This window comes from Leuciscus leuciscus (assembly GCF_965113295.1).
Source record: "Leuciscus leuciscus genome assembly, chromosome: 13".
NCBI classification, from domain to species: domain Eukaryota; kingdom Metazoa; phylum Chordata; class Actinopteri; order Cypriniformes; family Leuciscidae; genus Leuciscus; species Leuciscus leuciscus.
Window position 1 is genome coordinate 18,579,914 of NC_138737.1, and position 15,088 is coordinate 18,595,001.

At 37.0% G+C, this 15,088-nt stretch overlaps 1 protein-coding gene across 1 annotated transcript in view; it reads right to left on the reverse strand.

Annotated features, from left to right (window-relative positions):
• Window positions 1-15,088, reverse strand: part of ipo11 (importin 11) — a 172,381-nt gene that overhangs the window by 153,195 nt on the left and 4,098 nt on the right. Inside the window, exons 2-3 of the mRNA XM_082187980.1 lie at window positions 14,088-14,234; window positions 5,512-5,612 (exon numbers count right to left, since the gene is read on the reverse strand). Coding sequence (XP_082044106.1) covers window positions 5,512-5,612; window positions 14,088-14,225 — 239 coding nt within the window. The 5' untranslated portion in view covers window positions 14,226-14,234. The remainder of the gene's footprint in view (window positions 1-5,511; window positions 5,613-14,087; window positions 14,235-15,088) is intronic.

The following is a 15,088-nucleotide window of genomic DNA, read 5'->3' on the forward strand; positions in this document are numbered from 1 at the left end:
AGGTGATTTACTAAGGTTTGCGCTAGTCAATGTACTGGTATTTGCGCCATTATTTAATGCCCCCAAAAAAGCATGTCGTAAACCAGATGTGCTGATCTTGGTGGATTGCGATGGTCATTACGGAAATGATCTGACTTCGTCTGTGTTATTTAATTTGAGCGTTGTCAGTAAATCGCCCGCAGAACTTTCCAATCCCATCTGCGTTTTTTTAAATTGCGCTCTCATGCTAATTTGCCCCATTTAGTAAATCAGGCCTTTACTCAAAGATTAATTAAATTGTTCAAAAGTGACAGTAAACACATTTGTAATGTTACAAAATATTTCTATTTCAATTAAATGCTGTCCTTTTGGACTTAGAATGATTTCTAAAGGATCATGTGTCAAGACCGGAGTAACGATGCTGAAAATCACAGGAATAAATTACATTTTAAAATATAGTCAAATAGAAAAAAATAATTTTAAATCATAAATATTTCACAATTGTACTGTTTTTACTCTAATATTTAATTAAATAACTGCAACCTTGGTGAGCATAAGAAACTTTTCAAAAACATGCAAAAATCTTAAAGACACTGAACACTGAACGCAGCGACAATAGCATTAAAACACCAGTACAGATTGTTCTAAGATGTCTGAGAGAAAATAAATCCTTCGAGGACTGAGCACTTTTGTTCAGCTGAGTGGAAATCTCCAGCGGTTCACTAACTAACCAGAATCTGACTGAAGAGTTAGTGAATTACAGCAGGGCAACAGCCTAAAATTAATTAGATGTTCACTGGAGGCCACAGGTGACAGAAGCACTAAACTGAATCAGCTGGTCTGTCACCTCTGAAGGCCGGAGGACAAAACGACAGAGCAACCACACACATAGGTTTTAAAGAGCTGCAGTTATGCTGGACACTTGATACTGGGACTGTGCTGTCTGATACAATCTTACATTGTAATTCTATTTCTCACAATACCGCATCGATACTTCAGGTCCTTATATTAATGTTTTTTTAATGCATTCAAGCATATCATTTCCAATAATTGGAACGAATAGTATGAGAGACTGAAACGGTTCTCTCACATTTCAATTATGATCCAATTACAATTGCAATGCATCGATCGTTATGCATTTGTGTATAATAGTTACAATAATATTGATGTATCATGACGTCTATAATATCGTGAGGTAGTTATAGCAATAACGAGCCCTACTTAATACAGAACACATTAATAATACCATACAAATTTAATGCTGCAAGCAGTATTTTTGCAGGACCATGAACATTCACAACGTTCCTACTATCTGACAGAAATCACTGAAATAGGAGTCCTAAGAAACAACACTTTCTACAGCACATCACCCCAGGCTCTGTAAACACAAACCAAAAAAATAATCCAAACACTGCCCGCGGATGTTAGCCAATCGGATCATTTTAATGCAATCCTCTGGCAACAGATCAAGTTATAGGCTAGAACAGCGGTTGGTAACCTATGGCTTGTGAGCCACACCTGGCTCTTTGACAGAAATCATCTGATTTTGATTGATTGATCTAAAAAAGATGTATGAGTACTCAGGGGGCGGGGCTTGTGTAGGGGTGGGCGTGTTCAGTTTTTTTTTTTTTATATATATATAAAACGTGCTTACGAAAATTTGAATTGACAAATAAAAATATGACATGCAAATATGTCTATCAAAATAAGAAAATATGACTAGAAAAATAACTGCTAGATTATCAATAATGAGAGTTTTCAAAAAGAAACATCTACAGCTGTGCCAAAAGGATGCAAATCAGCCCCAGAGCATCACCAAGCCTCACCATGCTTAACTGTAGACAGATTGTTCTTTTCAGCATATGCTAAATTATTCTTCCTCCAGACATACCGCTGATCCATAGGGCCGAAAAGTTCCAGTTTTGTTTCATCTCTCCACAGGACAGAATCCCAAAACTTCTGTGGCTTATTTGTATGATTTTGAGCTAATTGGATCTCACTTTTCTTGTGCTTTTGGGTTCAGTAGGTAGGGGTGTACATCTTGGAGACCGCAATGCGAAAAGTACATGTCTTAACGTGCAAGCTGAAACCTCAGTGCCTGTTGCCACCAAGTCGTGCTGCAGGTCTTTTGCAGTCACTCGATGGGTTTTCTGAATCTGCCTTCTCAGAAATCTGGTTGCAGCCATTGATAGCTTCCTTTTTCTGCCCTGTCCAGGTAGTGTAACCACTGTTCCTTTAACTTGGAACTTGTGAACTATGCTTCCAATGGTGTCTCTAGGAACATTTAGTGCCTTCACCATCTTTTTTTTAATCATGTTCCTTGTTTGTGAAGGGTGACGATATCTTTTTAACTTTTTGGACCATTCTTTTGACTTTCATGTGTTCTAGCTCAAGCACACATGGTGCAACTAATGAAGCCCTTGATTAGTAGCATCAGGTGTGCTTAAGAAAACACCTGTTTTGCAGATTTGGACTGTTGTGAGGGATTCTATTCAGGGGGTTGAATAATTTTGAGACTGCAGAAGTCATTAAAAGTTCAAATTTGGGGAAACCACTTGAACCAATTGTTGTGTTGAGCTGTGTCAATTACTTTTGTTTCATTTGTTCATTGCAAACAGCTGAAAGTCTGTCAATTGTGTCAATAAACCTGATTTACAATGGGGGTTGAATAATTTTGATTAAAACTCTAAAAGGAATAGCAGCTGCATGAGATGAAGCTGAAGAGTCAATGTACAACAGTAAACTGAAGCCTGTTCTATATGACACATCCTATATGAGTTTAATCAGATATTCTGGATACAAAAGACGCAAATGCAAACTTTAACTAGTTAAGAGCTAGCCAGAAAGTGTTACTCCCATTGTGGATGCGCTCTTCTCGTAACAACGTGCTGAAGCACAGGCAACGAAAGCATAAAGAATTCACAACATTCTATAGTGTTCTCATTATGTTATTTATATTGCAGATTGGCGCTGCAGAACTTCAACTTAACTGTATTTTCTACTTGATTATTCCAGAAATCCCTGCATGTTTTCAAAGCTATGACGAGAAACGATTTTGATTAAAATGTAGGCCTGTTGAAAAAAATATGACGATTCCAGGGCATCACTGCGCACTTTCAAATCCTTAGTTTCACTTTATTTCGCCAGTCTGGATTGCATGCAGTCCAAACCTTAACCAATCAGACATCAGGAACCACCCAAAATGTCGCAAAAAACAATCAGAAAAATATTATATATTTTTTAGTCACGGCGATCATCGTTTTCATGAACGATCGTCACTGTCATATCTGAGTACTCGAGTACATCCCTACAAGACATCAGCATTCTGCAGAAAAAGCAGTCAATTACAGTTCCTTTGATGTATAGCATACCAAAGTTAATGAAAAGTTTAGGAATAATAATATACGGTATATTACAAGTTGTACCAGCCAAAGTGTGTGTTCAGTGCTGTTTGCGAATGTCACGACAGCAATCGAAGACAAAACACTTACTTATCTATGGTAACCTAGAGCTCCTGCACTCAGATTCAAACAGCTTGTTTGTGGTAACCGCAAAAAGAAAGATTGTTAGAACAGCAGCGGAAATTTAAACTGAAAACTGAATCATATCCTTTTATTGAAACGAGTGCTCTGCTGTGCCAAGAGACATTTCACAGGGTAATTTCGCTTTTGCAGCAGAGACCTATAAATCCTATAAATGTAAAGTAAAGAGCATGATGTGCTTGATTTAAAAAATAAATATTAAAAGTCCAAAAAGCCGCAAAAGAGAACTGAATCCCCTACTGACAGGATGCTTTCTGTGTGCGTGCACCAAGAGGAATAGGACAAGCATAATAGACTTTTTTTTGTCTTTGGTTGGGCACCTAAATGGTCAAACGCACACAGAAATGTGTAAACATGTCTATCTTGGTGAGTATTCATGTCAACACAGTCGATGTAAGCCCTGTGCGTCGTTCTTCACTCACTCATATGCGCGCACACACACACACACACAAAGAGGATTTATGCTCCTCAGGTGGTAACTAACCTCAGTGAAAGCCCTGCACCATTAATTCAATATTGCAAATTCTTTATTGTTTGTTATTTGTCTGTTTATAGTTGTCTATGGACCTAATAACATTACTAATATTGAAATCAGGGCTCAACATTAATGCTTGTCCTCTTATCCGGGACAGGTGGATTTTTTGAAGGGGCAAGTGAAAGAGAATTTTACTAGACCGGACCGGACAATAGCCTGATTAAATCTTCAGTGACAAAAAAATAACTAGGGAAACATCTAAACACGAGAATGATTCAGATTTTATTGCATTCAGTGTAAACAGCGATCGATAATAGATAGTGTATTTCTGGTAACAAGGTCGTGCTGTTGAGGCTCACGCTGCCTGTCTCTTTAAGAGAGGATTTTGTGGAGAAATCAAAAGAAATGAGCGTAACAACACACATAAAGAAACTCACAGAAGAAACATACTAAGGTAAAAATTCTAAATATTTAGTTTGATTTACAACATAGTTAAGAAACATAACAACCTACTGAGCTGTTTTTCCGAATATTACCATAATGATTGCAAATGTTACGTAGATTTTAGTTCAATAAACAAGTACTTACATTTTAGACAGAATATTGACTGTTCTTGTTCTATTTTACCAAATAGAAAATAGTTCCAAACAAAGATCATAGCAGAACTATTGCACATTCTCAAAGCAACATTCAGCATTTTGAACGAATAGGTTGAATGAATGATTCAATGACTCACTCATTAAGTGACTTGCCGCCACCTACTGGCAGTTTAGATTCATGTTTAAAAGTATCATTGCATTTTTTCCAACGCTTCTTATTTGTATATTAAAAAATGTTGCATTCATTTCATAACATTATTCATTGCAGTTATAATTTTGCAGTGTAAATTATTTCATACGATTGGTAACGACTATAGTGTCTTGTTATTATAATTCAATTTAGAGATCAAATGTAAGAATTTGACATTAGCATACATTTAATAAGGCTAAAAAAAATTGCCTATATAAAGGTAAATAACACTGGGTAAATCAAAAAAAAAAAAGCAGATTTAAGAATGTAAAAGCTGATAAAACACTGATGAAAATATTGCTTCAGAATAAATTAAGACCAAAATTTCAAATAACAACCAAAACCTACGACATCAGGACAAAATGCTGTTCTGCTAAATGAATATGACTAGTATGAAGGCTTAGACACCACTAGTTGTTCATATACAAAACAAAACGCATTTCAAATGAATAATTTTGAAAGGAACCTGGATTTTAATCAGTGCAGTTCTAGCTATCACTAAATTAGTTATGAGAGAAATCATTGTAATTTTACATTAGACAGTGATGTACTTAATGGGCATTTATTAGTTTGGATATTGCTGGGCTGCTTTGACGTAAATGTGATAATGGTTCTATGTGGGCGATGAAGACATCTCTGAAAATAACATCACGCTCATCTCTCAGTTAAAGTAACAGCCTTGATAGAAAAGTCTAGAAATGGTGATGAAGAATCAGATGTACTTACTGGGGTGCGACTCTTCTCCAGTAACGATCAATACCGTTCTTGAAATAAAGGACAGCAAGCCATCTCACATTGACGTCCAGCAAGTGATTATTGAAGATGCTCTGAGCAAGATCAAAGAGAAGAGATATTAGACCTAAAAACCCCAAAACAATCAAAAAAAAACTTTGGGGTGAAGTGAAAAGTTTGAATTGTCATGCTTTATTCTGTAACTCACAACAGGCCAAAATCATTCTAACATTTGGGGCAAGTCATTTATGCTTACACCGAGGCTGCATTCATTTGAAATCGAATCATCTTTCATTAATTGAATGCATGCTTGCTGATTAAAAATGTTAATTTCTTTCCAAAAAACAAATCAATAAAATGGCCCCAAAATTTTGTGTATATATACACACAAACACACACACAGCAAAGAAACAATATAAATATTTCTAGTTAATATAAAAATACATTTGTGCTAATATGTTGGCAGTGCAAGTACAAACCATTCAATTATCAACAGATTATTGTGAGAGAAAAAAAAAAAGCACAATATATGATTATATGTCAATATAATATGTTTCGCCACAGCCATGGTCTCTTAATAAATTTGGCGGAGTGTTCTTTTTTTTTAAACACATTTTTTATAAAGTCTTTTTTTTTTTTTTTTACTTTCATTTAGTGCCACTAGTGACGCAGAAAATACACACTTTACCTTTAAAAAAAAAACACCACAATGTGAAAAAACGGTGTATTCGTGCATTTCCTGAGGTGAGGTGAGGCAAGTTAGGTTAGTGAGGCTAAAGTCCAACACTGAATAATTAAAGGCTATTCCACTGTAGAGTGAGTTTCGGGATTTAATCCAGCATGCCATGTCTGGAATAAGAGCGCAGGGAGCGAGAAGCAGGCCACGGAGAGCTAATTCTCATTGATAAATATGTAGTAGCAGCTGTGTTCAAGAGGGAGCAGCTCCGCCAGGCTCTGACGCAGGGCCACCGTAACCCAAAGCCTCAATGCTCGACTGCTCAGAGACCGGGGCTCATTCCACTCAGCCAGATTAGAGTCCATAAGACGATGAGCACAGTGCAATAATTCACCGAGGATAACCGTGAGGAAGAAGTCTGTTGCATAAAAAAAAAAAACAAGCGCCGAATTACATGACACTGTGATGCAAAAGAATGCTTATTGCTTTCAAAATGTGACAGGTGAATATCATATCAACAGACAGCTGACAAATAAACATGACTCTGAAAAATTGACTCGCCGCCTCCGAGTAATTCACCTCAAGGTCACTGAAAGCACCATTTGGGTAGACAAATAAGCTAAACGCGAATCCATACAAATGGGGCTTATTTCTTTGGGTGACAGACCGAGTGACAGCAGGTTGGCTCAAACACAAACAGATAAGAGAGGCTGATGGGACGTGACAGACATTCTTATAGCACTGCAGTCGAAGTTGACACCTGCAGAAGTCGTTGAAGGAAAAACTCTGCTGATACGTAGGATTGGGTTCCGTTCCTTTGCAATCCTATTTCATGCTAAACCTCACCAACGAAGAAGTCTGTGCCAAATTTGAGGGCTTAAAGGATTTGAGAGGACATCTACACAACCATAGCCAGTGGTGTATGACTACAGGGGTCATACTGAGCCCCCCTCAGGGGACGAGAGTGGTTGTACTGGCTGAGCCTGAGGGTCCACAGACACCTCATTCTCTGAAAGAGAGAGAGACGATTGAGTCATACACGGCACTAGAGCAGATTTCTGCAAATCCTGAAGAATTTTTTTTTTTGGTCCTGAATAGGGATGTCAAAAGTATGAAGCTGCCCTTAGGCCATGTAGAAGTTTTTTTTTTTTTTTTCAAAGTTTGATAAACAGAGCCAACTATTTTGCAATCTTTACTCTCAGTTTGCACCCACAAATTCATAGCTGCACGCTCAATTTAGAAATTAAGACGGCCTAATGATCATTGCAGGATGAATTTTAGACTTGGACTTTCAAACCCAAAGCACCACCAATGGGTTAAAGAAGCACTTAAAATTTTGAATCGTAATCCTAGATATAAAATGTCTCTTTTACTCTGGTTGACCTACTTCCACAACATATATTTCACCAAATATTTTTGGACATAGCAGAAAAGGTAAGTGTAAGTAACAATACCATGTTGTGCAAGATCCTTTTTTCATTTGGATCGTTTTTATGGGTACCGTTTTATTTATACTTTATTCAGTTTATGATTAGAAATGATAGAAAATCACTTTACAGCACATTTATTCTTAATCACAAAAATATACCCATGTCTTTTACATTATTTATCTCATAAAATTAGTGAACGTTACCATTCAAATGAAACATTTCTCTTCCTTTGTGTTTTCAATTAGCAAACTATCAGCTTAGACTACTAGCTTAGCATTGATATCATAAATATGGGTGTAAAGGTTCTCAGTAAAATAAAAAACGGATTGTACCATTCTCCATCCATGGATCGACATGCACTTGCACCGCGGTTCGCCAAAAATCTGACAATGCATTTGCATCTATAATATGGTTTGTGTAAAAAAGAATTAGGCTAATGTATGTTTCTGTCGATTGATATAAATTCTGGCTTCCTCTAAACTTAGTTCGATGCGAGTGTCGTATGCTAATATCACCAGTCATTTATACCGTCATCACCCGGGTGTTGATAGCACGTGAGACCTAAACAGTACACATTGCTTTCTGTGTTTAAACTAAACTCATTTAAGCCTTGCCAATTAAGCGCAAGAAGACCGAACTCAACGAAAGAGAACTCTGGTGCGCTGTAGGAAGATTTGTTTGTGCACTCATCCAAAGCCACGTGTCAGACAGAGAACAAATATTGAGTTCTCTTTCAAGTCTTGCGCTTGAACAGACAGATTCACACAAAATGTGTCAACATGCCCGTCTTGGGGAGTATCCTAGCATAGTAGGTTATATCTTAAGTTAACGTAAAGAGCCGAGAAAGACAAAACGTGTGTATCACTATCAGTGTACTGGATCAGTGCATTATGTCTTAAAGTGACAGCTGCCTAATATTCCTGCTGTCTGCGTTTTTAATGTTAATCAAACAACAAAAGACAAGGAAATGACTGCTCTTGACTGAATAGTTTTTGTAACTTTAATAATGATTAATCTATTTCATTTACACAGTTAAGATTATATGCAAGTTATTTTATACTGTATTACTTTAAAGCTGGGGCAAGCGGTATTTGAAAAACGCTGTTTGGAAGTTAGTCGGACCGACACACGAACAAACAACAACAAACATGTATAGCCAATCAGCATTAGGGGGCGTATGACGGTGGAGGAGAGAGAACGAGCAAGAGGGAAATTTGAAGAAAGACTGCAGAAATAGAAACACAATACAAAAGAGAAAAGCTCAGAAGAAATCACTGGAAAATGAAGGGTTATGACTGGGCTAATCAGTAATTAGCTTTAGGACCCGCGTTGATATAAGAAAAGCTTCCTAGTGCTGGAGAGAGCCAAGCGGGAAGGCCTGAAAACAGCCATGGAGGTTGCTTTGATTCCGCTCCACACGTGAGTAACACTGGGTTTGAGCAGAGAAAGTCTAATGAGGGGAGAAGTGCCACTCAATAAACTTCCGGTTGCAGTTCCACTCTTGTTCCATATGAGGGCGCTCACAGGACGAGTGCAGAATGAATGGAGGTCTATGGCGTTATACCCCTCAAAATCCACTTTTCTCAGGATATAATTTTGTGTCTAGTAATTTGAATGTTGTTTTCGAAAGGGGACGCAAAGAAATTACACATTGCTTGGTGTTAGATTTTTTAGAGTCACTTATTTGCTTCAAAAAGTCTTTCAAAATGTCAATGACGTCATACACATCGTACGACCAGAGATACTGCTTCATGGCAATCCTTCAGTCACTTTGGTGCTTTCGCGCTCTGCACTTTCTTTTCTCTCGAGGCATCGACAACACAGCTGACACAGGTAAATACACGTGCTAGAAGAGTTTTTGTTTTGTTTGTTTCTGGTCCCGCTTCGGATGGCACGATGCCATCAAGCGGTATCTCTGGTCGTAATCAGTCCTTAACTGACCAATCAGCATTCATTAGCAGAATGCTAGCGTGTTATGGGCAACAACAACTCAACCTGTAGGAAATCGAAAGGACATAAGTACTCGTTCATTCAACTTTCGATCTATAACCCATGTTGAACTTGCAAAACCTACAATCAAATCTGAGATTTCTCAACGGCAATCGGGTGAAAGAGACAAATTTAGCCGTCTAGCCCCATTGACTCCCATTCATTTTGCACTCATGGCGAGCGCCCCCAGTGGAACTCTGATTGGAACTACAACCGATAGGACTTAATAGGGCATTGGAGTGAACAGGCTTTCCGTAGACGGGCTTTGGTTTGAGTGTCATTATTTGTCTGGAGCTGCTGTGCTGTTGGCTACAAACAACAAACAACAAACAACTTGTTTGAAATTACTATTGTGTACTGTACGTTCATTTTTGGCGATTCCTTTTCATTCGTTCATCTTCTGCCCTTTATTTTTCGTTTTTATTTTTGCGCATCTGCTATGATAAACTGAACTCCACTCTTGGATTGCGTGCGTAACAGAGGCCAGCTAGTGAGAGTCGCGCTGATGACTGCTAGTGAAAGCAGTATTTAGCATCATTGTTAGTGCACTCGCCTCGCATGCCAGGGGATCGGTGTTCGAGACCGGTGTTTTTTGGGTTGATTTAAAATAATCAACAATGTCCAGCAGCGTGGAGGGGACGATAACACACACGTTATCTTGCATTCGTAGGCGGGTGCCTGGTGTTTGGTAACGCATTCGTGTGAGATGCTTCTGGGAGGTCATTATACCAAATCATTTTAATGACAGACTTTGGCTCAGACATTTCAGAATGATCAAACCAACATTTGAGATGCTGTGCAATGAAATTAGTCCGCTGGTTAGTCCAGTCATCCAATCACATCCACTGTTGAGGCAAAGTCACGCGAGTTTTTTGTTGCGCATTGAGGGATTTATTCAGTAGATGTGTTTCCATCGTAGTTAATGTACGTCTTTTTATCGGATAAAAAAAAAAGGTATCAGCCTCAATTGAGTGAATACATTTTTTATGCACATCTTGGCATTTCCATTCAGGTTTTTTTTTTTAAGCGAACCCCAAAATGTACATAAAAATTGGTTTATGGAAACAACTCAGGCCGTTTGTAAGGAGATAGGCCATGACATGTAACAGAATTATACCCCCTGCATTCAGAAGCCTTTAACCTCTGTGCAGCTCAAAGGTCATTACTAATTCATCTACAACCAGTATGAAGTATAAAATATTTATTGCTCATTTTAAATAAATTAGCCCATGTGCCAGTGCAGAGGATGGAAAAAATCAAAAATTGCATGAACTGCATATTATTATGAAAATTATTTGGGTTCAGTATGCAGAATCAATGCCCTCCTGGACCACTTAGAACACCGTTGTTTGGTTTGTCATCACTGGCAGCCCTTGACATCCCTTAAGAACTGTTGCATATTTCATTGCTTTAAAAAGCTTAATTTTTTATTTTGTAAATAAAACAGTGGCATGGCATGAAATGCAAAATGAGTCATGGCAGCTAATGGCCATCTGGTGTGGATGTCGGCCCATAGATCAGGTGGATCACCATCACCCCTCAGTGCAGACTCAGAGCACAGAACAGCCTCCAACAAAATCTTCCTCAATGTCACGGCTCAGCGACCAAGACTTAAAAAAAAAAACCTCTAGAAAGGGTCATTTCTACAACACAATTTATTTTCGTGTCTTATCATATAGGATAAAATATTAAACTTGAATTTATTTTTAAGGTAGTTCGGTAGTTTTATTTTCATATTGAAGTAAAAACAACGTTTAACTTTTTTTACTTTTAATAATAAAATAATTTACTAAGAAATATTCCATGTTTTTTTATTTCTTCTTTACTTTACTCATTTATTTGATTTTAAAATAGTTTTTAATATTTTAGTATAATTCATATTTTTCAATATCCTTTTAATTGGTAACATCTAGTACATTAATGACATAATTTTGGCAGGAAAACAACAAACATCAGTAAGTAGTATTAATGTATTTGACAAATTATGTGATGTTCTTTAGTTTGCCTCACTTTTTCCCAACTTCTGTGTTTAAAATCACTGAAATCTGCAGAGCAAAACTTTTAAAAGATGGTTTAAAAAACAAAAATAACTGATTATTAAGTTAGGCAATGGTTAATACTGTCAGGCAAGTTTAAGTACCTGAGACAACATATATATTAGGGCTGTCACTAACGATTATTTATGTAATTGAGTAATCTGTATTTTGACGATTAATCGAGTAATCAAATTTTATTAATTTTTTTGTGGTAATAAAAATAGACCTAAGTGAGCAATAGCCTTTAAAATTACTTAAAATACATATAGAATGTTATTGTAAGGTAATAATAATAAAGTATTAAAAGCAAGTAATCATATGGTTTTATAGAGCAACACTGTTAAAATACATAAAATAATACACATAATAAACAATCAACTTGTGTACATTGTATTATAACAAATGCCTGCAGAGGGCGCCAGCAGCCTGGTGTTACACTTTACAGCAGATTAAATCCTTGTTTAATATTAGCCATACAACATTTAGTTTAAATGTTCACTTAATCTTTAATACAGTATTTGGCGACTTCTTTACGATGCAATTTCTTAAACAAGAATATGTGGACATCAAAACATGCAAACTCAGAGCGAGGGAAACAGTTTGCATATTAAGAAACATTGATGTATTCTACTGTTGGTGTAGGTTTATAAATGATTTTTCTTTCAAATTTGACGAAATGGCACACATTGCGTTCACAGATGAACGTTTTAAGCAACCCAAACTCACAGCATATTCAGAGATTGAGTTTGAGACGCTCCACGCATGTAAATGATAACAGTTAATGTGGAGCAGCATTTACTGTGAATGGAGCTGCTCTGAGATGCACGTAACCTACACACATGTAAATAAAGCACATATATTTTAAAACCCGCAGGGCATATATTTATTTCATTGAATTGCAGCCTTTGTGAATTCACAATAGCACTATGCTATAGAATTGTTTTCAAATGGTTTTAATACATCGTACAGCCTTAGACTACAGTTTGATAATGCAGTTCATGGATTCTTATCCATGAAATGCGCCACTTCTGGTATTTTGCCGGTTACTCACAGGTAAATTGCAATCTAGGACTTTTTAAAAATCAAGTACTCTCATTTAATCGAGGAATCGTGACAGCCCTAAAATATTTACACACACATATATTCAAAAAAGTTACTGCACAATAGGAATGGCCACATTATTCTAACCTCAGTGAAAACGTGAGGCAGGTTAAAACAGAAGGTGGAGTCTAGCTCTAGGGGTGGGCAATAATATGACCAATATCATAAACAAATGAGTGACTTTACTTTAAAAATTATTTCATTTAATTTGATCTATTTATTTTTTATTTGGAATTTTGGACAAACCAACAGGTAAGGTTATTCAAAACAAACAAATGACAAGTCTGGCATCAATACAAAATCTTTGATAAAAGATTCAAAGTAAATCATTATAAATCTGACTGGATAAGCCACATTTGAAATCAATGTCAAACAGTCAATATACTTAGATCTGTAGCAGCACATCAGTTTGAATTAATATGCAAAGAAGCTTTGCTTGATTTAAAATGACCAAGAAATTAGATTTTGGGCATACCACCAGCCCCAGTTTAAATGCATCACAGAAATAAGAAGGAAAAAGCCTCATAAAACATTGAACTACAAACTTAATAAAAAAATAGGAAAACATATTGGATCTACTCAATCTTATTATTTGCGATCAATGCAACAAAATTGCGTCTCTCTTCTAAAATTGATTTCTTTGCTTTCGATGAATGTAATTCTCTAAAATGTGCAATCTACTAGATTCAATTATTTAGGGTGAATGTGAACCATCGGAAATGATTTCTGCTGAAACTGTAGTTCCCAGCATGATTTGCTTGGGACTTATTGAGGAGAGTTAAACGTTGAAATTAAGTGTTATTTTATGCGTTTTTGAGCAAGATGAGAAAAGGCGGAGACATTATAGTGTTTAAGTTCAATTATATTGGAATTGTAAGCAACGTTTACATTACACCATTTATATTACACTGTTTATATTACAAAATGTTGTTTTTTATTGTGGAAAAGAGTGGAGCATTTTGATACAGCGCATGTCATTACTACTTTTCTCAAGGAGCGTTTAATGCTTAGCACTTAGCATGCTAATATGTGCTATTGTTAGCTAGCTAGTACAATCTTATAAATTAGTAATTTAACAAAACAAAACAAAATATGATAATGAATGAATTAAACCTGTCAGGGAAACATATAAAATCACTTTGATACTACTTTGAGTCACTTTAAAATGACCTCTTTCTGTGATGTTGAAATTAAGTCAACAAATTATGTTTGGATAATTTAATTGACTCATGTTGGACTGATGTACATAATAAAAATATGTAAATTCAACACACAACCCAATGTATATTCAGACAGTTATTTTGTTGCATCGTGCCCCTAAACTGAGCAGATTCTCACCAGCAGCACTGAGTAGAAGCCAGGCTGGGTCTCCCATTGGCGAAGCTGCTCCTCTGCAGGCTTTAGCACAGCTGTGTCCTGACTGGTGGCCTGGGTCAAAACCTGCAGCACCACCGAGCTGCCGCTCTGGATGTCCATTAGGTAAAGCTGCAAACACAAACACAGCACACGATACGGCTCATTTATCATCTTATTAGACTGGATTCTTGAAAAGCCTAAGTTAACAATGCTACCCACCAGAGTCCTTTGCTTTCATGAAATACTTAGATTAGAATAATAGCAGTTTACTCGCGACCACACATTCACTACAGCCTGTACTTTAGTAACGTTGAGTTATCATATACTCAATCACTCGAGTACTCGAACGTGACAGCGACGATCGATCATAAACACGGTGATCTGAGTTTTTTTTTTTTTTTTGCAGCATTTTGGGCGACATCTTGAGCTCTGATTGGTTAGCGTTGCCAGAGCGCGGTCCAAAGTCCAAACCGAAAAACAGAGAAAATAGCTTCAGAAGTCACGTGATGTCTGGCTTCACTTCGACAAAATAGATGAAAAAACAGTTCAGTGCAAAATATGCAGTGCCAAGCTGTCACACAAATCTACCACAAGTACGTACAATGCGTTATCATCTAGTATTTAAACATAAAATGTGTTCTGATACCACCAAAGACGCAACTCAGACGAGCATTGCATCTTTTACCGTCAGACAGAAAAGCAACGCAGAGGGGAAGATGACACAACTAATCACCTAAATGATAGCGAAAGATTTGCTGCCCATTCGTTTCGTCGAAGGAGAAGGGTTTAAAGATTTGATGAATTACGTTGAGCCCCAGTTTAACGTCACATTGTGCAAGACAGTTGGAGTGATTTTGTTCGCGTGATACTCAAATCGAACCCTTTACTCGATTTATTCAGTTACCTTTATTCAGTGAGCCATGCATTTCTGTAAACCAGGACCCTCTACTGTGGTGGAAGGTAAATGAGAATCGGCTTACAAA